Source organism: Phragmites australis, chromosome 21, assembly GCF_958298935.1.
Source record: "Phragmites australis chromosome 21, lpPhrAust1.1, whole genome shotgun sequence".
Taxonomy (NCBI): domain Eukaryota; kingdom Viridiplantae; phylum Streptophyta; class Magnoliopsida; order Poales; family Poaceae; genus Phragmites; species Phragmites australis.
The window spans coordinates 9932840-9960198 of NC_084941.1; the positions used below are offsets into that span (position 1 = coordinate 9932840).

Below are 27359 nucleotides of genomic sequence, written 5' to 3' on the forward strand. Positions count from 1 at the left end.
GATTTCTCGGATTTCTTGCGAACTCAGCCACCTACTTTCACACGTGCTGAGGATCCACTCGACGTCGACCATTGAATTCGCACCATCGAGCAGAAGCTCGCTCTTCTTCGGTGAGAGGACCACGAGAAGGCACTCTTTGCCGCCCATCATCTTCAAGCCCCGGCTGGCGCGTGGTGGTCCAACTATTTGGCCATGCACCCCGCCAATCATCGGGTGTCTTGGACGGAGTTCCGCCAGGCATTCCATGACTTCCACATTCCTAAGGGTCTTGTGGAGATCAAGAGGCGAGAGTTCATGGACCTCAAGCAAGGAGGCAGAACCGTCATGAAGTACGTACAAGATTCAACCACCTTGCGTAGTATGCTCAGGATGAGGTCGACACCGACGAGCGGAAGCAATACCGCTTTGTCAATGGCCTCAACTCGAAGATGCAGGACTGGCTGTCTGCACACGAGTTCACCGACTTCAACAAGTTGGTGAGCATGTTCCTCACGGTGGAGTTCAAGCTCAAGAACCACCAAGAGGAGAAGAAGCGCCAGAGGGGTCTGTTGCTTTCTGTGGGTGGGAGCTCTCAACGCACCCGCACGGAGAATCCATCTCCACCATCTCACATGTTGGCCTCGACAGCCCCACGGTCGATGTGGCTGGTGCGACGTCCGTCTTTCTTCGCTCCACAAGGGCAGTCTGCAAGACCCGTTGTCTCTCAAGTGAGCGTGACAGGTGGCCCCGGCGGCCCGTGCTACAACTGCGACCGTCTCGGCCACTATGCTCGGGATTGCCAATATCCTAAGCTGGGAGCCGTGTTGACCGCTCCAAGGCCACCACCTGCTCAGTCTGCACCACAGTCCTCTCAGGCTACGCACTTCCCCAAGCGTGGCCGAGCGCGTCACACCACCGCTGAAGGAGCTCACGAGGATGACAACGTACTGATGGGTACATTGAATATGAATTTTAATCCTGTCATCATTTCTGCAGTTGTTCTATTTGATTCTGGGGCTTCTCCTTCATAGCTACGAGTTATGTTTGGTGACATGGGCTGAAAGTCAGTACCACCCCTACGCCGTATGTTATAGACGCCCCCGGAGCCAAGGTTTTAGTTAATCAGTGTGTGAACAAGGCATTAGTGATCATCAACAAAATGTCCTTTGTTGCAAATCTGTTGGTGATGGACTCGAAGGGGATAGACATCATATTGGGGATGAACTGGCTCTCTAAGAATAAGGTTGTCATGGATTATGCCCAGCGGGCAATTACTCTAAATGGTCCGTCCGGCACCCGAATTCAATTGAAGTTGTCGATTCTTGTCTTTTTGCTTTGAAGGTTGTCCCCACTATAGATCTGTTGAGTATTCCTGTGGTGTGGGAATTCCCGGATGTCTTTCTGGATGAATTGCCAGGGATGTTGCTCGATCGTGCAGTGGAGTTCTCGATTGATCTCATGCCCGGTGTGGCATAAGATGTCGTATAAGATGTTGTCAGTAGAGCTAGCTGAGTTGAAGAAACAATTACAAGAGTTGCTTGTAAAAGGATTCATTCGTCCGAGCTCCTCATCCTGGGAATGCTCGGCACTCTTTGTGAAGAAGAAGGATGACACTTTGAGGATGTTTGTTGATTACCGTCTGTTGAATGAGGTCACTATCAAGAACAAATATCCTCTCCCTAGGATTAATATGTTTGATCAACTGACCGGAGCTCGAGTCTTCTCAAAGATTGACTTGAGACTGGGCTATCATTAGATTAAGGTCCGGCCGACCCGCTACGGGCTATATGAATTCACCGTCATGTCCTTCGGATTGACGAATGTGCCGGCATTCTTTATGCATTTGATGAATACGATGTTCATGGAGGAATTAGATAATTTTTTCGTGGTTTTCATCGACGTCATTCTCATATACTCCAAGACTGATGTAGACCATGTAGAGCACCTCCGTATTGTTCTTGGCTGGCTCAGAGATCATCAGCTTTATGCCAAGTTCAGACATAGGAAACTTGACCCCTAAGTTTCCTAGCTTGTTACGAAAATACACCTCTCTTGTAGTACACTTCTACTTACTACCGAGAGTATTTTGATAGGTAACACACTTAAAGACAGAATTAGCACAAAGGGTTGACTCATCAACAAAGATGCTCTCGCTCATCTCCTGATCACCTACACACTTAAAAGACAGAACTAGCACAAATGATTGACACATCAAAAGTCACATCACATGATTCTATGATGGTGTTAGTGTCAAGATTGTAAGCCCCGTAAGCATGACTATGAAGAGAATACCCTAAGAAAATGTTATCAAAAGAGCGTGACTCGAACTTGTCAAGATTGCCATGTTTAGGATGAAGCACCGGCAACCAAAAACTCTCAAATGTAAAACTTTTGGTTTCCTCCTAAAGCACAACTAATAAGAAGTTAAATTCAAATTCGAGCGCAAGAAAACCCGATTTAAGATGTAGCATGTTATGCTAATGGCCTCAGCCCAAAACTTTCTAGGAGTCCTATGCTCATCGAGTATCGTCTTAGCCATCTCCACCAAAGTTCTGTTTTTTCTTTCAACCACGTCATTCTATTGAGGAACGCGTGGGGCAGAAAATTGATGCTCAATACCATGTTCAAGGTAGAATGCATCAAAGAGATAGTTCTTGAACTCAGTGCCATTATCACTGTGAATTGCTTTCAATGCACCTAGGAGTTCTTTGAACAATCTCAAAGTTAAGCTCTGAAAGTGTGAGAACACTTCATCCTTGCTTACAACAAAGAAGACCTATGAGTAGCGAAAGTAATCATCAACAATAACACTTATATACCACTTTTCACCCGCTGAACGAACCCAAGAAGGACCAACAATGTCCATATGGAGAAGTTATCCTAGTCGTTCAGTCATCACTAGATTGACTGGTGGGTGAGGAATGGCAACCATCTTGCCATATCGATAAGGAGTATAAACAAGGTTCTTCTCAAACTTGAGCTTGGGTAATCCTCGAATTAAGCCTAGGGCACTCAAACGAGTAAGCAAATTAAAGATCATGTGTCTTTATCTCCTATGCCACATCCAAAGCTCAAAAGAAGGTTGAGAAAGTAAACATCGAGAAGAACCAAAAACCTCAGAAAAATCAGCTCTAAAAACTCGCCAACTCGAGAAATCTTGCAAATCAAAGTGCTAGAAAAATCAAGAACTCATGAAGTATCGCGCTTGAAGCGCACTTCCAAGTCCTCATCTAGAAACTGAGATATAGAAAGCAGGTTGTATCCCAAATGCTCAACCAAAGCCACATCTTTGAGAGTAAAACTCTCATTTATCTTTACCGTTACTTTGGCCTTCACTCTACGTTTCCGATCATCCCCGAAAGTGATGTACTCATGATGCTTTGTTGAGGTGAGGCTGGAGAACCATGATGAATCTCCGGTCATATGGCGCGAACAACCGGAGTCAATGAGCCATTTCTTCTCCAGGTCTCCACATGTCAGTTACATAGAAGAAGAATAGAAGGTGGATGGCTCAGTATTGGGGTTAGTCAAAAACCTCCTAGGAATCCAGTACTGGGTCATCCGCCTTAAAACTAAAATAGTAAGAGCATGCAACTCAACACCAATACGCTGGGGACGAGTATCACGATGGGGATTATATGGTCCATCAAAATACTGGGACTCAAAGCCTCTTACACATAGACTAAAACTATATGAGTCATGGTAAAATTCAGACCGGGCAACACCTCTAGAAAAAGACTAAAAAGAGCTAGAGACTCATGGATAGGAGCAGGAAAAAGGCTCATGTACACCAATAGAGGGGTAGTACATGTTCTGGGTACTCCACTCCCACTCACACCGCTCATCTCTCCTACGGCGAAAGCAAAACCCAATCAAGTGATCCTTCATCTGAGAGTAGATGCAATGGTAAAGTCTCTCGAGAGCTCGACTGTTAGTCACTCTGGGCTCTCTCACAGGGGCTCTCACCTTAGGTTGTGGAGCTTTCTTGGGCTGTGGTGCGGGTTTCTTCTTAATGGGTTGTGGTATGGGTTTCCTCTTGATGGGTGGTGGTATGGTATTGATTTTGGACTTCTCAGCATCTAGGATAGTAGGTGTGATGAACACAGTCTTACTCTCCCTGTTGTATGCCACCCTCTCAAAACCCAACTCAAGAGCCAAACCCACCTTATCAGCACACATCTTGGTCTTGGATAAGATCAAATTTATTTTTCCTTTACCCTTTGATCACTTCTCCACTAGAGAAAGGAAGTACTCATTTTCAGTCAAAAGCTTTTAAACTTTCCTTCTAACCTAGCTAAGCTTGTCCTGAAAGATAATACAGGTGGAACAGTTCGGCTACACATCCTTCGAACAGCCATCACGCTCTAATCTAGTTTCTAACTCCTTAAGGCGTTTGTTTTCAGTTCAACATTCTTTGCAAGCAAAGGGTAATTTTTGCAAGTGCCCAAGAGAGTAGACCTAAAATCATCCTCAAGGAGCTTCTTCTCAGCACTCTCAAGCCGACTAACGACTTAAGCATGCACATTCCGAAGCTCGGCAAGTCCAGCTATAACAATCAAACAACTCTCACACTCCTCAACATTTGGTCTAGAGCTAAGAAATGTAAGTTTAGTAGACACAAACTCATACATAGGCCTAAGATCCTTCAACTCACACACAACTTTCTTAAGTAACCTATCCTACCTAACGAGAGCATCATTCAAAATCGATTTAGATAGAGAGCTGGTCATAGGAAGGTAATATCTTGGAGGGATCAAGCTCAGGGTCGCTGTCATCATTGTCGTCCACCATGAAGTAGAGGCCGGTGAAGTCCTTGGCCTTTTTCTTGTTCTTCACTTGAGGTTCCTCCTCCTTTGAGCTCTCCTCCTCACTTGATGAGGCGTCGATATCGCTGGGAGCCTCCACGAATGCCCTAGAAGCCGCCTTGGCTGCCTTTTTGGCCATCTTGTTGCGATTCTTCTTGAAGAAGGGTTTCTTGTTCTTCTTGTAACACTCAAAACAAGCACGGGAGACCCTCTCCTCCGGTCTCTCCTGGTTTTGTAGAAGCAAGTGAACTTCTTCACTATGAGAGCAAGGTCCTCATCATCCAGCGTGTCCACCTGCTCCTCTGCGATAGACACCAAGGAAGACAAAGCAAATCCACCAGATAAAATATTAGCATAAGAAACACCAACTCTAGCCTGATTGCCACAACTAGGTCCTGAAACCAACACCATGTTCTAAGACAGGGGATTTTCAATACCTATTCTAGCTGCCTTGGCTATCGATGGACTTGAGCTTGCTGAAGAGTTTATCACAAGTCAATATGACTGGATGACTCTTCAATGATCGAGATCTTCATTTCCCATATACTACAATAAAAAATATAGAGAAGCTTGATGGCTCTCTCGTGGTCAGAATAGGGCAAAACTTCAGTTGATCAAAAATTGCTAACAATCCCATCAAAGCGAGCAAACATGGCATCCAATGATTCACCGGATCCTTGCACAAACATTTGATATTCTTGTCTATATGTGTTGTGGTATCTGGCCTTAATCTAATTAGTGCCTTCATGAAAGACACTCAGAGTAGACAAGATCTCCTGAGCAGTACGGAGGTGTTGAACACTATCATCTCATTCCGACTCAGGCTTGCGAATAAAATATTTTTAGTCTTGTTGTTGGTCTCATACTATTCGATTTAAACCTGAGTCATGCGAGCAGTATGGATCTCGTAGTTGGAATCAACTATTTTTCATATTGCACTTCCTTAGCTTAGAAGATAAGCCTCCATGTGTACCTTCCAGTACAAAATATCTCTTTCATCGAACAACATAATCTTCTCACTTCTCTCCATATCGCATACGGATCACAAAGCTGGTTAAGGTCAACAAGTGATCAAACCAGCTCTGATACCAATTATAGGACCAAGATAAACGATTAGGGTGAATAGGTGTCTTACAAATTTTTGTGAAATAAATGGCCTACTCCTTGTTCACCCAACGTTTCTCAAAAAACGCACAAACAAAAGCATAAATTTTAGAGAGACAAAGTGAGAAAGAAAGTTCCAATGCAATATAACTCTACGGATAAAATATGAATCATAGGCTCTATTCAAGACCATTTCATAAGTCTTTGTGTACAAAAGCTTGAAACTTGAATGAAGAACAAAGTAAAAAGACAGTTACTGAAAGAAGCAACTCTCCAAATTGATGGTATAGAGGCAAGGGGATTCAAGATCCTCTCAAATACATGAGTATATGAACGTTTATACCTCTAGTAACAAAAAGAATTACTTCACAAAAGTGAAAAAACTGTAGCTCAAAAAGAAAAAGAAAAAGGAAATCACAACCGAAAAAGAAAACTTCTAAACTTGCAAGGGAACCAATAGAGAGACTAGAAGAGGGGGAATTCAAGCATATGCAAAAATATAAATTTCATTACTCAAAAATATCAACCCTATTTTAGATGGATTACAATGATTTTTTCTTAAAAACCCTATTATATAGGTTAAGCACTTATCTTGCTCTCCTCTAAAACCTTAGCACTAAGCTCTTAAATGAGTGATATAAGGGGCTCAAGTGGCTGTTTCATATTTTGCTTGACTTTTTTCTTAAAAACTCTCTCATAGTCTTACCCCTTTATTTATAGGTGTAGAAAACTTAACCTCTAAATTTCCTAGCTTGTTACTAAAATTCCCCTCTCTTGTAGTATACTCCTACTACCATCAAGAGTATTTTGGTCCATTTCTTGCTCTGTTTATCGAACGGTCACGGCGTCTTCACAACTTAGCTTTGCCTCGATGCAAGTTTCGTGATGGTACCACATACTCCTCCAGTCATCATACGGTTTTGAGGTCCAACAGTGAAACCCTCTACACGCTTCTCAAAGCGTGACTCTCTACTTACTTACACCTTAAGCAAGCGCTCTGAAGTCGACATGTGTACTCCGTCTTGCGATCCTGACCACTGACAAGTCTCTCTCACTCCCGATCCATCGGGCCACCTTGTCACTTGCACTAGCATCACTGTTGATTGACTTTATTAACACGCCATCTTCATCATTTGTTTCATATTTTGGTTGACTTCCACATGTACAATTAGGATCATATTTGACTCCGTTCGGCCTCCTTCATTATCCGACACCAAGCATCCGCATAACCCCGATCACCCACTATTGATCGCCAAGTTACATCTGTTACCTGCACACCATGAGACAAACAAACACATTTCTCCAACTTTAATTCCAGTTAGTCTATAATCAAAATGTTCAAACCAAACCAAACAATCCAAAACTTTACAAACCAAAATTGACAACTTTATCATCACTCATCACATATAAATTAAGATATATTTTAACATGTTTTCTCACAAATACCATTGTTCACGTCATTGAAACCGCCAAGCAAAACTAGCCTGAGTGGTAGATTGATCCAGTAGTAGAATCTCAAGGCGTTAAGTAAAAAATAAGAGATTAGATAGACTCTAGCAATATTTCAAAAGAGTAAAGTAGACATTTTCTATTAATCAAATGTAAAACAGTACATGGGGTCATGAACATCTAAGAAGGAAAAAGAAGACAAAGCATTGCTTTTCTCTACTCTTGGCTTCGTCTAATTTCAACTCTGATCAACTTGGAAACAAGCTTCAGTTGGTACGTGTAGCCGGAGAACCTTCTCGCCACCCCAGGAGAGGCAACGGGCACATCAACCTTTTGGGTTGAAATGACTCCAGAATCTGAATCGAAGAGGAGGTTGACAAGCGCAGTGAAGCTTTCCTTTCTGTCTTAGGAAATGAATGCTTTGCTTAGGAGAGAAGCAGCCAGATGATTCAAGTTTCTCTCTATCTTTCATGGCAACTAGGCAAACACTAACCCATCCCTATTCCTCTAACAAAATAAGTGGGTCAGGTTCGAAGTTAGAACCGAATGGCGCAATCGCCAATTTTTCCCTCAAACCAAATAATCTATTGCACGATATATCCGGAAGAGCTATTAGCCACAATCACATCTAATAAACCACTGAATAATCGAGAGAATAACACACAGCAACCCATGATGCTATCAAATGTAGGCAATGGAAGCATGCATTTGGGTCTTTCTGGGACAGACAGCACCACGCCCATGCCATTCATAACTGTACACACATACATCGAAGAACTTTTTTTGACGTGCACGCCTGCCTTGGTTCCTGAACCTCCACCGACGACCTTTTGCAGGTTATTACCGTCAGTGAATTCAGGTCAACTCTTAGCCCTACTCCACTGGAGAGAATCTTTCTAGTGAACATTAACAAGAGAATAAATCAGTATAAGACGATAAAACTGATTCAGTGTTGTACATAGCACAAAAACTGTGTTTAGAATCATAAAAGGGTAAATTTGAAGATGCAAATTAACTTTTCACAATGATTACAAAGTGGCACAGCTTTTATGTGCAAATGAAGCATTAGCCTAAGCTGTACCCATGCATTTGGTATATATGGTTGTAGGACGCTGACTCTGTATATCGAGTTCACACAATTTGTCATCATCCTTTCACAAGAATCTCATCGTCAAGACAATATAAACAGCAAACATACTATCCGGTAAAAGAACCTTTGTATGTACCCTAGACTCTTCAAACCATGGTGGTTCTGTGCACGTACACAAAAAAAAAAGGTTAACTGCATGGCGGTGTAGTGCAGATTACTCAAGTAGCATTATAACACACAGTAGCCTCGAGGTGTGGCAGATTGCAAAGATAAGAATAGCAGTCAGATCATTTAAAGGTGCTCTAATCACCACAGCTGTGTATGTTTTCATGGTGTGCATTATGCTCATTGAGATTTCCCTGAACTAGGGCATCACTCTCTGAATGGTTTAGAAGTTAAGTAACTTCGTTTTCAAGATAGTTCCTTTTATATATCAAGACTTTTCCTTTCCACCGTGCAAAGGTGTAAATGTCATCTTCCTTTGCTTGAGCCAAGTTCTCTTTTGGAAAAAAAAAAGCTCATAAAGTCATAATGATAGATAAGGATCTAACACATAACTAAGAGCTTATTGTCTAAATAAATGATACTCTATCCAGTCATAAATACTTATCGCTTTGATCAAGATCCCGTTAAAATTTTAAAACTTTAACCATTAATAGCTTCCAAAATATGTAGTTTGAAAATATAAAAATCACACGTGTAGATTTGTCTTGTAAAATATTTTCATATTATTATATTTTTATTAGATATTATAACTATATTCTAATAAAAATAATAGTCAAAGTTGGACATCTAAGATCGTAAAAAGTCAAAAGCGATAAGTATTTATGATCGAGGGAGTATATTGCACTAGAAACCATCAGTGAAAAAATTAGCAGACATATATGGACAACGAACTAATTCGTAAGCATATGTTGCCTAAAAGGATGATACATTGTATTGAAAGGGGAAGCTGGGCTGTTATGCGCGTGAACAGTAAACACATGCATGAACAGTAACCATGGCACCAGATCAGGGACGTTAAGATAGATTAGTTAGTATATCTATTGGTATGTTAGGATGCGAATTGATTTGTTTAGAGATAAGTTTGATAGGAAATAAGTTAGGAGTCGGATTGAATTACATCTGTTTAGAGATAAGTTTGATAAGAGATAAGTTGTGAGTTAGAATTGAATTAGGATTGTAATTTTCTCTTTTTATATAAAAGGGCAGCGAACACATCCTTGTAATCAAGCAAGAGGAGAATTAATTTAAGTTTCTCTCAATATTCTAAGTCTCTCTCATTTATAGTCTAATCTCTCCTCTAATAGCTGACGCCTTCCGGTTATCCTCTCGGTGGCGGATGTTTATCCCGTGTAAGGATCATAACATGGGCAGTGAGCGATATAAATACCTTTGTCATCGAAGAATCAAACCACCCTTTGCACGACTTCTATCAACAATCGTCATTGCACCACATAGAGAAGGAAGCTCTTCCATCAGCCATTACCACTTTGCTACTTCGTGTTGAAGGAAAGCAGCCATTTTGCAGAACAATATTGTAACATACGTCACAGAAGTGGAGTTGGCAGAAAAATGCCAGAAATAAGTAGATTTAAGAGTGTGGACTGTGGACCTTCAATGGTTAAAACACACTACCAGTGTATGACAATGCAGTGGATATCACAGTAGTGTTGCTAAACAATATACTGCATTACTGAGGTAAAAATGCAGTGGACATCACAGGAAGGATGCAAAGCAACTCACGCAACTGTAATATACTAAGCTACTTCCATGGCTCGAAGGAAGAAACCACCTCTCACAAAGCAAAACAATAGAGAGTCCAAGAACTCTGGACCAAATTTTATGGAGCTCGAGTTGCCCATAACTTTCATTTCACCCCACAAATCTGCCACCTCCACATATTTGCCACCAATGGCAGCAGAAGCAGTTATTAAAGAATGAAAAGTTTGTCAAGTTGAATGCCTGCTTGTTGAGCATCCTTCAAAAGTGCAGCTATGTCATCTTCATGTTGGCACTCTTTGCAATAGGCTTTTAGGAGTGAAGAATAAATGGATGAACCAACTCTAATTCCAGAAAATCTCATTTCATCCAGAAGGTCAAGTGCTTGCTCTAATAAGCCAAGAGAAATGCATTCATTTATCACTTGAACAACAAAGGAGCTTTCAATGGAGACAGGAGAATCCTCTTTGCTTGCTTTCACAAGAAACAACGCCAATGCACTAATCTTATCTCCTTCCAAGAAAGCTTTGACAAGCTTGGCATACATTGTTTCAGTTGGATGGAGGATACCGTGTTCATATTTCACTAGTCCAACCTGTTCCTGCAGCTTATCTGATAATAGCTTGAGTAATTCTGTTGACTCTAATTCAATCCTTGCAAAGCTCTTATCTTTGAAGAATGAAACATAATTCAGCATCTGGCTATTAGATATAGATTTATCAAAAGAACGTGAATTTTCAGGCCCAGTTTCCTCGTAAGGAAGATAAATTTTCCTATTTTCAACAGCTTCAAGAACTGTTTTAGCTGCTTCCAATGACTGCTTTGCATTCTTACCCTTTCTAAACATATCCAATACCATATCAGCTAGGGGTGGAAACAGATTAGATACGGATCAAATAGTCCACTTTTCACATTGCTATTCATATTTTAATACAAATACGAATACAAATTCAAATATCCTCGAATGTGAATACGAATCAGATTGTTCAAATCCAAATCCGCATTCGGATATCTACTCGATCCGGTTGTATGCAAATATCCTACACCTTTAACGATAAGAATTTTATTTTGGTACGCAAAAAATTCGTTCACATTTAGAATTACCGAAGTTTTAGAACTTTTATCCGAAATTCATGTCGGAATTTTTAAATTTTGGTCAAATATGACTGGAATTTGATCAAATATGACTAGAATTTGATTGGGCCGGAATATATAAATTTCATTCACCTCTGAAATGTCTAAAACTTTAGCAAAATTTGGTTCCCTGGTTGACGGATACGGATATTATCCATTTCCACATCCGAATTCAAAGTAATTCGGATATCCACATTTGAATTCAAATCTCGAAAATGAATTCGGATACATCTATTTTAGTATTCGTTTCAGAAACAAATACGGATATAGATATCTATATTCGTATTTTAATGGATACAAATATCGGATAATTCAGATACCAACTATCCATTTTTCACCCCTAATATCAACTGCAGAATCCAAATCCGCAAATTTCAAATGACAGGAGTGCAGGCAATCATAAAACTGCCTGAACTCTGATTCACTAAGACCAATGGCCTCATCAACATGCCTTTTTAACTTTTGAATCTCATCTCTGTGCCCATTCTTTTCATATATGCAGGCCACAACAATCAACAAGTTGACTTCAGGCTTCACGTGTATCTTAGGAATTAATTCAAGAAGCTGCTCTGTTTCCTTGTAGTACCAAACAGCAGGGATACAGACAGAACTATGTTGAATGCAAATGAATTGGGCTTCATTGATAACAACGGACGGTTGCTCTTCTTCCGTTGATCAACTCTATTATTCTAGAAAAGGTAACCAATCTCCACTACCAGGTCTACGGCGAGAAATGCACCAGTGTTGGTTTGACACATATGTGCTACAATTGCCGACCATGCTGCAACAGGTGGGTATGCCTCAACCTTTACCAACTTTCTCACAACATTTATAGCAAGATTAGGCAGACCACAACGTGCAAGGGTGAGAGATAGATAAATCAGGGCCTCCTTATCCAACAATTCATACTTCTCTTCAAATGCATGACTGACCACATTGTAGGACTGGTTAAGCCAGTGAGCATCACGGCTCTCTGCCAAGCCAGTGATGAGCTTGCTAAAGACGGATTTTCTTGGAAGTCCATCCATGTGAGCATGCTTCTCATAAGCTCTCCATGCATCATCAAACCTCTGCTGATCAATTCCATTCTCTATCTCCAGCGCTAGCCGAGGTGGATCATGAGCTTGGACCAGAATTGTTTCAGTAATAGTGGAAAAGCAAGTGCACAAACTACCAACATTTAGCCTTGGTTTCAAGAATTTGATACTATTATCACCAGTACGGTTAGTCCCATGACACTTACAGTCCAAGCAATGTGGGCTTTCAAGACCAAACAAACGCCGTGGACCAACAAGTACAGCAAGGCTAGAGTAAGATCTTGTACAAATTCTTCCAACACGAAGCATTTGGTTGCCATGGATAAAGAGGGTCACACAAAAAAGAACTCAGTTAATGCAAGAAAAATGTCAGGATTTGGCAGGCTACACTGCTGGAGTTCAACAATAGCTATCCCAATCAATAAGTACAGTAAATCTAAGAATTCGATCACACCGTCCACCAATGTGCAACCCATCATTACTATATGCCCAATTATAATGAAGGGATCGCAACAGAAAAGCGAAACATGAGCTAGTGCAAGAATTACTATGACCCTGCATTCAGTTATGTAGCACATAACTACTACCAAGCGACTTTACGAGGCTGCTGCTTTATCAAATCAATCTACATGTTGGTGCTTTGCATAGAAGAACACAATCGAACCATGGATAGGATAGGATTGGATTGGATTATCAGTAGAGCAGGAGTCGGCCCATACCGGAATTGGCGCCCTGGGTCCTATAGCTCTCGCCGCGCGGTACAGGCCGGCCTTGACGCCGCCTCCGCTTCTTCCACGCGAGCTCCTCTTCCTCCTCCTCGAAGGCGCGCGGTGGGTACTTGTCAGCACGAGGTTGAGTCGATACGAAGGAGCTTAGCTGGCGTCGTGCGTATGGTGAACTGGCGTATGGGCCCGGGTGGCAGTGAGGTTGCGGTGGGGTATATAACCCAGATTGTAATTCGAATTGAGATAAGAAGAAAGACAACATTCAAAACTAGCTCCTCTGCTCTCATCCCACTCCTCTGAATTCTTCTCGTTCTTCGGTTCTGTTTCCTCTCTAAGAGTGATCCACATGCTCACACCATTGGCGATCGAAGCCAGCGGCTAAGGGTGTTACAAGTGGTATCAGATTCATCGGTCCTCGGCGAAATTAGCGACGGAATCGTTCTCTGCGAGGGTTGCTCGACGGCTGTTCGAGCGTAAAATTCCTGGAGCAGATTCGATTCGGAGCTCGCGGTGGTGACGGCGGGTGGTTGGATGTCGGTTTGGATTGCTTGGCCTGTCCGAGCGCAAAATCCCTCGATCGGCTCCCAACCACGGCGGCGGTAGACTCGGCGGAGGGGACGACTTGAGGAGGAAGTTTTCTGAACCAATCCTCTCTACTTCTCAGCTATCACGGCGCCACCAAAGCCCTCTCCGCAGACGGTGTTTGTATTGGCGGCGATGGAGGCGTCGGAGAAAAAGTCGGATGATCGTTGGGATCGCGTATTGGAGAGTCTGGATATGCTGTTTGCGAAGGTGGGCTCGATTGATGCTGTTCAGCAGCAACTTCGTGCCCAGTTGGAAGTCACAACGAAGTCGGTTGATCAATCCAATCGAGATCAGCAAAATTTGGCGCAACAGGTGGCAGCTACAACTCAATTGGTCGCGAAGTTTAGTCTCCCAGGGCCGTCTGAGCATCAGGGTTGCAGTTCGCCGCGCTTGGGCAATACTTATGGCGATCCGTTACTTCCATGCCCGGTTCTTCGTCATCCACCTCCAGCAGGGTCTGTTCCTGCAGGTGAGCCGCAGATTACCTGTTCGACAGTAGTTCCCCCTCGTGGCACAACTGAAGTATCCAATATGCATCGTCCATCTTTGCCCAAGTTGTCGTTTCCTAAGTTTGATGGGGACTGTCCGCGTATTTGGAAAGAGAAATATCTCGATTATTTCCATTTGTATAATGTTGATGCATCAATGTGGTCCACAGTCGCTTCCTTGCATATGGAAGGCAATGCTGCGAAGTGGTTGTAGGTGTATCGGTTGACCCATGGGCTGGGAGCTTGGGACCTCTTTATTGGTGCTGTTGAGGCCAAATTTGGTGTGGACGATTACAGGAGGGCAATTGGGGCACTATTGGACCTCAAGCAGACAGGATTGGTTGAGGATTATATTACTGCATTCGAGGAAGTTCGCTATCAGGTGTTGATGTTTAACATGGGCCTGGATGAGCTATTCTTTGTCTCCCAATTTGTAAAAGGGTTAAAGGCTGAGTTGCGGGGTGCGGTTCAATCTCAAATACCGAAGACGGTTGATCGAGCTGCTTTATTGGCTAGAGTGCAGCAGAGCGTTTTGGCGCAAGGCAAGTTCAAACATCCTTTTCAGGGGTTTGTTTCTCGTGGGGCTGGCAAGGAGGATAAAAAGTTGGGGTCCTCTGGGAGCAATTTATGGAAGGAACGTCAATTGAGAGAATATCGACGAGCTAATGGTCTTTGTTACTACTGTGGTGATAAGTTCGATCCCGCGCATGCCCAGCAGTGTCCTAAGAAACCCCAAGCTCAAGTTAATGCTCTCGCTTTAGAGGATCTTCAGATGGAATTATCTGATACTGTGCTGCATCAGTTGGAACTGGAGGATTTCAGAGGCGCAGATGCTTGTCATTTGTCTCTTCATGCCATTTCTGGTACTATGTCTAAGGATCAGATGCGGATTAGAGCCCTTGTTAAAAATCAAGTCATGCTGATTCTTATTGATAGTGGGAGTTCTACCAGTTTTATCAATGCTACTTTGCTTTCCAGAATTGGTGTTCAGGCTGCTCCTGTTTTTCCTGCTCAAGTCAAGGTGGCCAATGGCGATATCTTGCTCAGTGATCAAGTTGTTAATCAGTTGGAATGGTGGACTCAAGGGCATACTTTTCAGACTGATATGCAAGTATTGGAATTAGGGGCCTATGATGCAATTTTGGGATATGACTGGTTGAAGCAGCATAATCCTATGATTTGCCATTGGGAGGAGCAATATCTTTAGTTTGATCATAAAGGTACCACTATTCGGCTCAATGGTGTTGGGGTTCCTACACCTGTTGTCAAGGAAATTCATGCTGCCCAGGTTATCAAATGGTGTCATGGCAATGAAGTATGGGCATTAGCTGTTCTTCAGCACACCTCTCCAGTCTCTGACCCAGGCATACCGGTGATACTTCAGCCTTTGTTGTCCCAGTACCAAGATGTATTTGGTTCCCCTACCACTCTACCACCACATAGAGCCTATGATCACTCTATTTCTTTATTACCTGATGCTGTTCCAGTTAATTCTCGCCCCTATAGATATTCTCCTTTCCATAAAGATGAGATAGAAAAGCAAGTCAAACAATTATTAGAGGCCGGTCTTATCATTCCTAGCTCCAGTCCATATGCTTCCCCAGTTTTGTTTGTGCAAAAAAAGGATGGGTCTTGGCGCTTTTGTGTGGATTATCGGAAGCTGAATTCTTTGACCATCAAGAATAGATTTCCTATGCCACTCATCGATGAAATTTTGGATGAATTGGTTGGAGCTAAATGGTTCACAAGTATGGATATGACAGCATGTTATCATCAAGTGCGAATGAAGGAAGATGAGGAGTACAAGACTGCTTTTAAAACTCACCATGGCCATTATCAATTTAGGGTCATGCCATTTGGGCTCACCAATGCCCCAGCCACTTTCCAGTGTGTTATGAATGAGGTTTTGGCTCCCTTTTTGCGCAAGTTTGCATTGGTATTCATCGATGATATTTTGATATACAGTTCTACTTTGGAAGAGCATTTGACCCATCTCAAACTTGTGTTGGAGAAACTGAGAGAACACAAGTTTTATCTTAAGAGATCTAAATGTTCTTTTGCCCAAGATAAACTGGTGTATTTGGGTCACATTATCTCTGCTGATGGAGTGGCCACAGATCCGAGTAAAATTGAAGCCATGCTCAACTGGCCTCAACCGACAAATGTCACTGAATTAAGGGGGTTCTTAGGCCTCACCGGATATTATCGGAAATTTGTCAGGCATTATGGCATTATTGCTAAACCACTGACCACTCTTTTACAAAAAAAAAGCAATTTCAGTGGACTCAGGAAGCCCATCAAGCCTTTGTTTTTCTCAAAAATGCTATGGTCAGTACACCTGTTCTTGCTCTCCCTGATTTCAGTGCTACATTTGTAGTTGAGACTGATGCTTGTGACTCCAGAATTGGGGCTGTTCTTATGCAAAATGGTAAACCAGTAGCATTTCTGAGCAAGGCATTAGGGCCAATACATAGGCATCTATCTATCTATGAAAAGGAATTTCTTGCTCTTATTATGGCTGTGGAACGTTGGAGGTCATATTTGCAGTGCAAGGAATTCATCATCAAAACTGATCACAGCAGTCTTTGTTATCTGAATGACTAGAAATTGCAGTCAGAGCTGCAAAGGAAGGCCATGACCCGACTCATGGGGCTCCAATTCAAAATTGTCTATAAAAAAGGAGCTGAAAACACTGCAGCTGATGCTTTATCTAGAGTTGGTCATCTTTTGACTTTGCAAGCTGTTTCTGAGGCAGTTCCTGTATGGCTGCAAGAGGTGATCAATTCATATGTGACTGACCCGCAAGCTCAGGCCTTGTTGGCTCAGTTGGCTGTATCTAGTCTTGATGCTCAAGGCTATTCTTTGCAGCAGGGTATTATCAGGCATCACCAACAAATCCTGATTGGGGACAATTCAGCACTTAGAACCAAATTGATAGCTGCCATGCATTGTAGTGCTGTTGGTGGTCATTCAGGGGCTACTGCTACTTATAATCGACTCTGTAAGTTGTTCTTTTGGAAATTGATGAAGCAAGATGTGGTGAATTTTATTAAACAGTGCCAAGTCTGCCAGCAAGCCAAACATGAGCATATGCATCCTGCTAGTTTGTTACAACCTCTTCCCATACCAGAGGGTGCTTGGCAAGACATTGCTATGGATTTTGTGGAAGGTTTGCCTAAATCTGAAGGATATGATGTTATATTGGTCATTGTGGATCGATTTTCTAAATATGCCCATTTTATTCCAGTTAAACATCCCTTTACAGCTCCTTAGATTGCCAAGCTGGTTCTAGATCATGTGGTGAAATTGCATGGCTTACCCAAGACAATTGTGTCTGACAGAGATAAAGTGTTCATTAGTTCCTTTTGGCGAGAGCTATTCAGATTGCTGGACACTAAATTGTTGACTAGCACAGCTTACCATCCTCAAACAGATGGACAAACAGAGCGAGTAAATCAGTGTTTAGAAATGTACTTGAGATATGCAGTTCATGATTCTCCAAAGCAGTGGAAAGCTTGGTTGCCTTTGGCAGAGCTGTGGTATAATACTTCTTTCCATTCCTCTTTGGGTTGTTCTCCATTCAAGGCTATCTATGGTCATGATCCTAGACTGGGTGCCATGCCTGATTTCCCAACCACATCCCTATTGCCAGTTCAGGAGCTTCTGAAGGAAAGAGAGAAGCAGCAGTTGGCCTTAAAGGAGCATTTAGCAGCTGCTCAAAATCGGATGAAAGTCCAGGCTGATCGCAATCGTTCTTACCGCCAATTCCAGGTGGGTGACCAGGTTTTGCTCAAATTACAGCCGTATGCTCAGACATCTTTGGCGAATCGGCCTTTTCCCAAGCTGGCCTACAAGTTCTTCGGTCCTTATACGATCACTCAGAAGATTGGGGCGGCGGCTTACAAGTTGGAGCTTCCTGCCGAGGCCTCCATTCATCCGGTGTTTCACGTCTCCCAGTTAAAGCCGTTCATTCCCAATTCTGTCCCGATTTACGGCTCGTTGCCTCAGGTGGTGGACTTGGATGCAAGGATGGTTGAGCCGGAAGCTGTTCTGGATCGACGTCTGGTTAAAAAGGGGAATTCGGCTATGCCTCAGGTCTTGATTAAATGGAGTTCTTTACCAGCGGATTGTGCTACCTGGGAAGATTACTATGTGGTGCGGAAGTAGTTTCCTCACGCGGTTGCTTGGGGACAAGCAACGTCTGAAGCGGGCGGCACTGTCAGCACGACGGCAGGTTTGAATCCACTGGGGTAGGCGCGAGGTTGAGTCGATACGAAGGAGCTTAGCTGGCGTCGTGCGTATGGTGAGCTGGCGTATGGGCCCGGGTGGCATTGAGGTTGCGGTGGGGTATATAACCCAGATTGTAATTCGAATTGAGATAAGAAGAAAGACAACATTCAAAACTAGCTCCTCTGCTCTCATCCCACTCCTCTGAATTCCTCTCGTTCTTCGGTTCCGTTTCCTCTCTAAGAGTGATCCACATGCTCACGCCATTGGCGATCGAAGCCAGCGGCTAAGGGTGTTACAGTACTGTGCGGACGGCGGCGTACGGGACCCGCGCGGCGCGGGACGGAGCCGAGCGACACGGCGACGGACGGGATGAGGTTGCTGCTGGCGTCCCGGAGTCGCCGAGCGCGGAGAAGTGGGCGACGAAGAGGCGCCGGAGAAGGGCGGGCCGGCGCTGGCGACAGCAGCGAAGAGGAGCGGTGGAGTGTAAACGGCCGGGGATGAGACAGAGGTGATGCGCCGCCGGCCGCCGCCGATTAGTGGGGTGCCTATACTGGCGAAACACAAGTTGAAGTGGGACTCCGACGGGCCCAAAAAGATTTCTAAAAACGAGAGCAGGCTAGTCCTAGCCCAAGCCCAAACAAAGGCTTAGGCTTTGGTCTCAGCTCCAACAATTTAATTATTTCTTACTTCTTTTTTTCGAGAAGGAGCACGTGCGACGTCGCCCTCATCTGCCTGGATTCAATCCCTAGGATCAAGCCTAGGTTTAATAATACTACGTGTTCCTAAGTACTGGAGGTTTCCAACCTCCTAATCTCTTTCTAGCATGTGTATATGAGTATGTGGGTAGTGTGTGTTCCCTTTGTACCCTTAAAAAAATTCTTTTTTGCGAACAATACAACTCTCCTTTATCCAACTAGCAATGGGCACGTGCGATACGTATGAGCAATTGTACAACTACGGTTTCTAAATTATATGGACACTTATTATATTCTGAGTTAACGTAAATCAAATAATCGAATATGCCGATGCATGTTTTGAGAGCAAACAAGTTGCGTAATAACATAACTTGTCAAGTATAAGATAATCAAATAGCTCATTACAACCAGTGAAAATAGTACTACAAATTGAAGGAACCATGTGCTAGGTAGGAATAACCAAATATAGCGTATGTAATACTTTTTGTTGCCACTTGCAGCTAATAACCAAGCATGTTCGAACCACTTGCCCTATTAAATAAATCTTCAATCAATATTCATGTACCTCCCTTCTAGAAATTCGATCGAATCCAACCTAGAGCCCTGGAACCCTGCATCTTTTGATGGAAAGCTATCACTTCCAACATTCTTGTAGCAATGTCTCCCCATACAAAGGTTCAGAGAAGTAAATGTTGTTCCTCTTGTACCTAGAGACGCTTGTTACACTGAAGCTGTCACTGAAATGCTTCGACACGAATAGTGTCAGGTCACCTACATCATTCACCCTGCACCACTCTGGCTTCTGATCTAGTAGATTTAACTTGTAGATCATGCTGCTATAGGTAAAGCATCATGCCCTGTGTAACATATTCACCATGGCATCGACCATGTGCAGCTCACTGTTTGATTCTAAGTAGCTACGATGGATGAGCTGCGCAGGTGACGACAGTGATAACATCAGCTTCGCGATAAAGGTTGAATCGGCTGCCATGTTGCTATAGATGGAGATCTCTATGATACAGTCAATTGCTAAGAAACCCTCTTTGCAGTATATGACGGAGTCCACAAAGCATTTCATGTGTGCAGAATGTGACCTTTGTGGACCTCGTGAGCACAGCCATGGCCACCCACTCTCAACCATCAAGGTCAAGCAACGTGGAGAGCATGATCTCATTGAAGAACACATGCCTCATCTTGTCTAGCGTGATGACACTTATTTCAATCGCGTTACCGTAGTCGTCATTAGATGGAACACCCACCTGCGATCCACTTTAGATACGCATGTTGAGGAGGACACCGCTGCGACATGCTCATTGGCCAGCAGGAGTTAATTGATTGATTGACTGAAGTTCCCATATTGGCAGTGCGTGAGGGAAAAAATCCTGAATGCTATGATTTCTAAATTGATGGACTAATTGATTAGGAAGGGAGATAATTACGTGTGATGCTAAATTAATTAATAGGAAATTGATCATGCTAGGGGGGATTGGAGGCCATTTCTGGTCTTCACTTGATTGCATGATCTTTTTTGGAAGGAAATTAACAACCGGGATTAATAGGAACAAATTTTAGGGAGCAAATAAACGAAAATTAATGATTTCTCAAGTGAGTGAGGGAATAGTGGAGGAACAACTAATCTCGACTATTGGATTCAGATATGAGGATTCAGATAGTTCTGTAGACGCTTGTTGGATAGACATGATTTCTAACGGTTGATAAAAGCTTATTCTCGGGCATTGGATTAAATGAAATATCATAAAACGAATCTTAGTTGTTGGATGTGTTGGATGTTGACAAATCTGAGGGTGCTTGTTATTCCGTGCTTTTATAGTTTAGATAAAACATATCTTTGTTGTTGGATGGGTTGGATATTGACAAGTCTGATGGTGATGGTTGTTCTGTGTATATTTTTTAGGGTGTGCAAAGGATTTTAACTTGTGCTTTTATAGTTTAGATGTGCATAACTATTGCTCGGTGCAACATGAGATCAAGATTAGGAAAAAAACTAATGCTTGGTGCATGCTGGCTTTGATCTTGAATGCAGATACCAAGCTTAGGAGCAGGAAGTGCCACTGAATGTACAATGCCCAAAATGAACTGCACCATGCCACTTAATGCAGAAGAAGAAGAAGAAAAAGAAGAAAGGATGCAGGATCAAGGGATCTTCTTCTCTGACAACTAGACTAGCTTGACCACATTACAGTTTGAAAAAAAAAACTGACAGTTCTAGTTCTTCGATCTGCGCTGCAAGATCAGAATTCTTCGTCGAATAGCATCTCGCGGTAGCGGCACTCGTGGCTGCAGAAGGCCATCTCCCCCCTGCAAGATCGCGCCACCAGAACGACAGAGTTAGTCACTCCATCAAATGACATCAAAGAAACTGAATGGAAAAAAATACATATCTTCCCTAGAATTACTGGTGATAGTTCTAGTTCAAGAATTGATCGCGATGCAGTATTATTTTCTCGAACAATATGTAGTATTCTTTCCATTAGCATATTTAACTCCAGAAAAGTGCAGACATGACATGCTTTAATTTGGCTGAACCTTCATTGCGGCCAGATAGCTTAGAACATCAGAAAACTTTTAGTTTGGAAAAAAAAGAGAAAATGATATGTATTGACTACTGAACATTTAGCTCTTTTTGTTTGAAACTGATTCTGAACATCCAATTCTGAAACTTCAACTGAGCAGACGAAAAGAAACGAGGGGTAGAGAGTTTGCACTGACCTGTACATGAAGATGTCCTTGCCTTCGCCGAGGTCCTTGCAGCAGCCATGGCACCACCTCAGGAATTCATCCTCGCCGCTCCCCGCCCCCACCGCCGTGAACCCGCAGCTGTCGACGACGACGCGGTCGTCGAATATGTGCGTTGTCCTCGGGTTCGGCCCGCGCGCGATGACGCGGGTGTAGTCCTCCGACGCCATCATCTCACTCGGCGACAGGCACCGGCGTGGGGAGGACTGCGCCGAGCGGTCAGCGAACGCGGGGATCGGGCAACTCTTGACGCCGAACTCCTTGGACGCCGACGGCGAGGGCGAGGGCGAGGGAGAGCACGGTGCGTTGGTTGTCTGGACCGGACGGAGCCTCTGCCCGGTCAGGACCATCGTCGTGGCTCCGGGGGCCTCTCCGTTCAAGGCGCCGGCGAGACCGAGCCCGACGGGCCTCGCCTCCCAGGGGCGGTGTCTTTGGCTCCGGCGGCTCCCGTTACGCGAGAACGGCGGAACGGCCGCACTGCTGCTGTAACACGTGGTCGCCGGAGGCGTGAGGCTGGCGGCCACTGCTTGCAGGGTGCAGGTGAGGCTCACGACGGCCTCCGCTAGCTCCGGCGAGGCTGCCTCCTCGTCTGAGGCGCCGCTCCCAGCCAAGAGTAGCTTGGGAGGCGATGAAATGGAGGTGCCCGCGTGATGACCGTGATCAAACGTGATCTTGCGCTGCTCGGTGACTCCACCGCCTGGCTTAGCCCTCCTCCCTAACATCCCAGCGATCAACCAGTAACTGCAGCGCCTAGCTAGTTACCTTGATCTGTGCTGCAAAATTCCCATCAGAAATTAAGCGTCGTGAAATTGCACTGTAAAAATCAAGAGATTGGTTACATTCAAGGAATCAATTTAACACTCACCGTCTAATCAACAACATAAGCAGAGCATGTAGACTGCGTAGTCACATAGCAGAGTGAGCAGCAGCCATGGAGGCAAGCAAGAAACGGGCAAGGTCTGCAGAAGCTGGAGCTGGAGCAGATGGCGTACGTTCTCTTCTAGCAAGGAAGCAAACTCGAGAATGACGCCTGTTAAATACATGCATGCAGATGCAGCTTCACCCTTTCAGAGCGGGCGAGTGCGAAAGAGGGACATGCGCCAGTGTTAACGCTGGGAAGGAGAGCAGACCGTACGCATTCATGCATACAACGAGAGAGCAGCAGGAGCAGCTACAGGCTACTACAGCTAGACAGCAGACTGTACTGACAAGTGGGCCCGGACACGTCCCAGGGGTGGCCCAACCTTGCAGAGAGAGGACACTGCACTGTTAACTAGCAAGTTGGAGCATGCTTGCCCAAAGATAATCACCAGAGGCAACTGAACTAAAGCAAAGAAAATAAGACTGGGTCTCCCCCGCCGCTGGATTCCCTTCCTCCACCATCGCTTGCTGCGCTGGTTCACGGCGCCCTTGAGCGCAGGCCACTCCATGAGTTCTGTGTCAACCCCCGCTCTGGAGACCTAGCCCTCGAAGAAAGCAGGCTATCGCTCGCTCTGGTTGCCCTTGTCATCGGTATGAGGCCGCCGGTTAGCCTAGAGCAGGTTCGGTCCCTCCCGACATGCTCTTACAGTATTGAGAGCGGGACTTTCACTGTACATCACGGGTGCCTCGAGGACTTCCTGGTGGTTTTCCGCAACATGGCTACACGCGATTTCGTGCTCTGTTCCCCTATGCCCGTGGAATCTTTGTTCTAGCTGAGATTCAGGCCATGGCAGCAGCAATCCATGGCGTTCACGGGTCCGATGCTCTTCCACGTTCTATTGGAGACCAGAGAGATTCCGGCACATGCTTGGTGCCTGTCCACAGTTGAGCGCATCTTAGGCTCTTCCTGTTCCGATCTACAGCCGACACCGGAGAGCATCTCTAAGGACGACATGAGCTGCTTCGGCGTGGTCGCATGGTGTGTTGACCTGACCTTATTCCGGTGGAGGTGACTCTCATTGTGCCGGAGCCCGTTCAAGAATACGTGGAAGAAGGCCTCCTTCTGCGTCCGGAGGAAATCATTCATTCCAAACTCCATTGCCTCCGCTACCGTATCCCCATTTGCATAATGAAGGTTCATGATTGGCGTGCGCCTTCAGACTCCTCTGACGGACACATGGGACAACGATGGGGACGACTACCCTGGCTTTGATCAGCGGTGCCACTCCAAGCCTTGGCTAAAGCGCACAAGATTTGATGACTCATCGATGGCCAGTGGTTCTGGTGCAACTGGCGGTTGCGAGTCTGGAGGTCGTGTTGCTGGCTGCTGTTGTGCTACCCGAGAACATAGCTTCGGCAGTCCACGTTCATTCGTGGGTCCAGCTCTCGACGGTCACGTTACCTCCCTGGTTCCCTACGATGCTCCTCGGTGGGACGCGGAAGAGTGGTCCGTTCACCGGTGGAATTCCTGGCCCGCTCTCTGGTTGGCCCTCTTCACTTCGATAGTTTGAATGGACTGGGGACCTCTACGGGGCGGTCGCCTCCTCTACCACCTGCAAAAGCAAAACAAGTCGGCGCTTTCGCCAGGTCATGGGACAAAAGCCGAGCTCTTGACTTTTTTTGCCCCGCTCCTGAGGTCGACAGTGCACTTCCCACATATTCTTTTGACCATATGTGTGTGGAGTACTCTGCCCGTCCACCCCGCTTGCGACACGTCATCTTGGAGGAGTGGGTTGGCTTGTCCATAGAGCCTAACGTACCATCACCTCTACCCTAGGACCCCCATGGTTGACGAGGTTTCTGGGAAACAACCTTGCCCCTCACTGCCTGACCAGGGGTTTGATCTAGTCGTTGCATCACTTACCGCGGAGATGGTTGTTCTCCAGGACTCCCTTTCGGGCCTGGGCCAATAGGTGGGCTAGGTGTCACGTCCCAAAACCGTAATCATGTAATTAAGTCTAATTATGCATCATTAGCGCCATGATTATTTTTGAGACTCCTTTCTCTAATATGTGGGGTCCACATGTGGGCCAACCACTCCTCTATCTCTTCCTCACTCTCCCACTTGCCCCCTCACCCGTGCTCCCTCTCCCTCACGGTAGCAAGGCAGCAGGATAGCAACTCCTCTCTCCCCTCTCAAGCTCTCTCACTCGTCTCTCAGATTTCTCCCTCTAGAAGCGAAGCCGAGGTACGCATGTGGTATCCACACGATCACTAGCTCCTAAGCTACGCATCCCTCCAAATTGATTGCTCATTCTCGAAGGATTCGAGCAGGTTTTGACAATTCTTGGTGTTTTGGTTGAAGCACGAGGAACACCAGATTCTTCATCTCCCAGGTGGATTCCTCTGTTTCCTTCATCACCCGACGGTCACCAACCACCACAAGCACCATGGGTAAGTCTCTTAGGCTTTCCCCGGCGAGAATGCATGATTTGGTTGGTCGATTTTGAGTTAGAGTGAAGTTCTAGGGTTCTTGAGCTTTGGAGCAAAATGAGGATTTAGATGAGATTTCAGTTAGGAATCGAATTTGCTAGGTTAGTGAGTAAGTTCTATACTCTATGAACTATCTCAAACATGTTTCTCATCAAATCGGCCATTTTCCCACAAAGAAATGCTTTCTGCAGAACTCCGAAGACTTTGGAGACTCCACAAAAATTCGCGGAGACTCCGCAGTTATTGTTCATTAACCATTTTCCTTTTGTGCTGATAGCTTGTAAAATTCATAATTAATTCATACAAACTCCAAAAATCATGACCAGTTGCGTTAGCTTCGTATGAGTATGAACTACATGTTAAAAATGTTGAAACACATTGAATGATTTGTGAGAATTAATTAGTTAAATAAATATATTTCAGCTTAATGAAATCACAGTTAATTCATATCATGTCCTAAAATTGTGAAAGTGTGAAACCACTTGGACAATTCATGTTATGATTAGTGTCATCTAAGAAAAATGTTTTCATGCATTGTAAAGCATAGTTTTATGGTATTTTATCTTATGCATATTGTGGCATACTTTATTGCACTTCATTCATGCTCATCATTGCACGCGTTCTTGTTAAGTGAACGAAGAACTGGCACGTGACCCGGCCGCAGTCGAAGGCGATGCAATCTCCCTAAATTTTGTGAGTGTTGCGCGGGTAGTATCCGGCGATCATTTGAGCAGCACGACAAGCATCTAAGCATATTTCTCCCAGTACTTTGGATCATATGTGTCTAATATGATAAATTATGTTTTATGTATGTTTGCATGATGATGAGTTGAGGTTAGATTTCAAATAGGTAGAACCTATATTGATGCATTACATTCCCTGTCTTAGATATTGATGATCCATATCCTTGTAACTGGGGTTTATTTGAATGTCGTCTAATTCAAAGTTTAACCGAGATGCTTAGCAATGCATAGGTCATCGGTAGAAGTCGAGTGGTGGAATGTTCTATCGCTCGTGAGCTATAGGTTTAGTTATTGCTCACTATGATAATGTGGGTTATGATGTTGATGGATGGATGAGTGGTGAGTATGAGACGAGATGTGGGTGGAGTTAGGGGTACTTTCTGCCCTGGATGATGTCACTAGGGTAGGTCGGGGGAGGAGCCCGGGTGTCGTAGATCGTTTGCATCATTTAAGTACCATTCATCGGTGCTGTTGGCTTTAGCACTTTTCGTGCTCACCACATGCCGATATAATGGTAGGACAAGACGAATACCTCTATAGCTGTGATCATTTAGGCCTGAACATCGACGATATAAGCGGGTGGGATAGTAGAGACACTTGTGGTTGCTCCGTGAGTTAATCAAAGTGGGCTCTGCACCGAGCGATCCACGATCCAGACGGTTGTGGCTTATTGGAAAAGGTTGACATGAGTACCCCTTGTATGGATATGTGTGGTCATGCAATCCGTATGGTCCTCAAGTCTTGTGGTTCAGGAGTACCACTGTAGGGTGTAAAAACAATTTGAATTACCGTGCTCTCGGTCATGAGCATGCTTCTGTCCATCCGCATCGGTCGTAGAGTTACGAGCCTTGGGATGATACGGTGGATATGTCAAGGCGGTTTCTTCACACATATGTTTACTATGGTTACTGTTACCGGTATATTCATGTGGGTGGTTCTAGAATAGAGTGATATCAATTTTGGTATGAGATAGTTACCCACATGTTTATGTCAATTTGCTTATGCATAAGATTTTTACTTAACCATGTGGCCATGTTCTTGATAACATCCAAATGCATGATCCTTGGAGTCGGGCTATTTTTATAAGTGCACACTATGGATTAAGTCTTGCAAGTACCTTCGTACTCACGCTACTCTTTCAGGTGCTACCGGTGAGGAGGAGTTAGTATTTGGCTACTTCACGTCTGCCGAGGGTGGTGGTAGGTGTGAGTAGGCAACTACTCTGAGGTCGTGCTTTTTGTGATGGAGCCTAAGGGTATATGGCTCCATCCTCCTTTTGTTGTATAGTTTTTAGTCTTTCACTACATAGTTTCTTTTGTTGGTTGGGAGTTGAGTCAGTTTTTGTCTCCTCCTAACTCTCTTTTGCTGTAAATTGTAATAAATTGTTTATGCTTAAGAACTTATAATTTAATGTTAATTACTCGCTCTTTATTAAGTTGTGTTGTGATGTTAAATGTTGAAA

The 27359-nt window shown here is 44.3% G+C and overlaps 1 protein-coding gene and 1 pseudogene across 1 annotated transcript; both read right to left on the minus strand.

Annotated features, from left to right (window-relative positions):
- Nucleotides 1-10288: 10288 nt before the first annotated feature.
- LOC133903686 (pentatricopeptide repeat-containing protein At1g03100, mitochondrial-like) lies at nt 10289-13153 on the minus strand (annotated as a pseudogene).
- A 7890-nt stretch (nt 13154-21043) lies between these two features.
- LOC133903936 (uncharacterized) lies at nt 21044-22880 on the minus strand. The gene is made up of 3 exons (XM_062345432.1): nt 22666-22880; nt 21774-22573; nt 21044-21362 (listed from the first exon to the last, which is right to left on the minus strand). The coding sequence occupies exons 2-3, from the start codon at nt 22520-22522 to the stop codon at nt 21296-21298; spliced, it is 816 nt and encodes a 271-aa protein (XP_062201416.1). The 5' UTR covers nt 22523-22573; nt 22666-22880; the 3' UTR covers nt 21044-21295.
- Nucleotides 22881-27359: the final 4479 nt, after the last annotated feature.

What these genes read in the sequence shown, in the direction of transcription:
- LOC133903936 (XM_062345432.1), bottom strand. Translation starts at nt 22,522, where the DNA reads ATGTTAGGGAGGAGGGCTAAGCCAGGCGGTGGAGTCACCGAGCAGCGC. An exon ending in AAGGACATCTTCATGTACAG is followed by an intron (nt 21,363 to 21,773) that starts GTCAGTGCAAAC and finishes GCGATCTTGCAG; the next exon opens with GGGGGAGATGGCCTTCTGCA.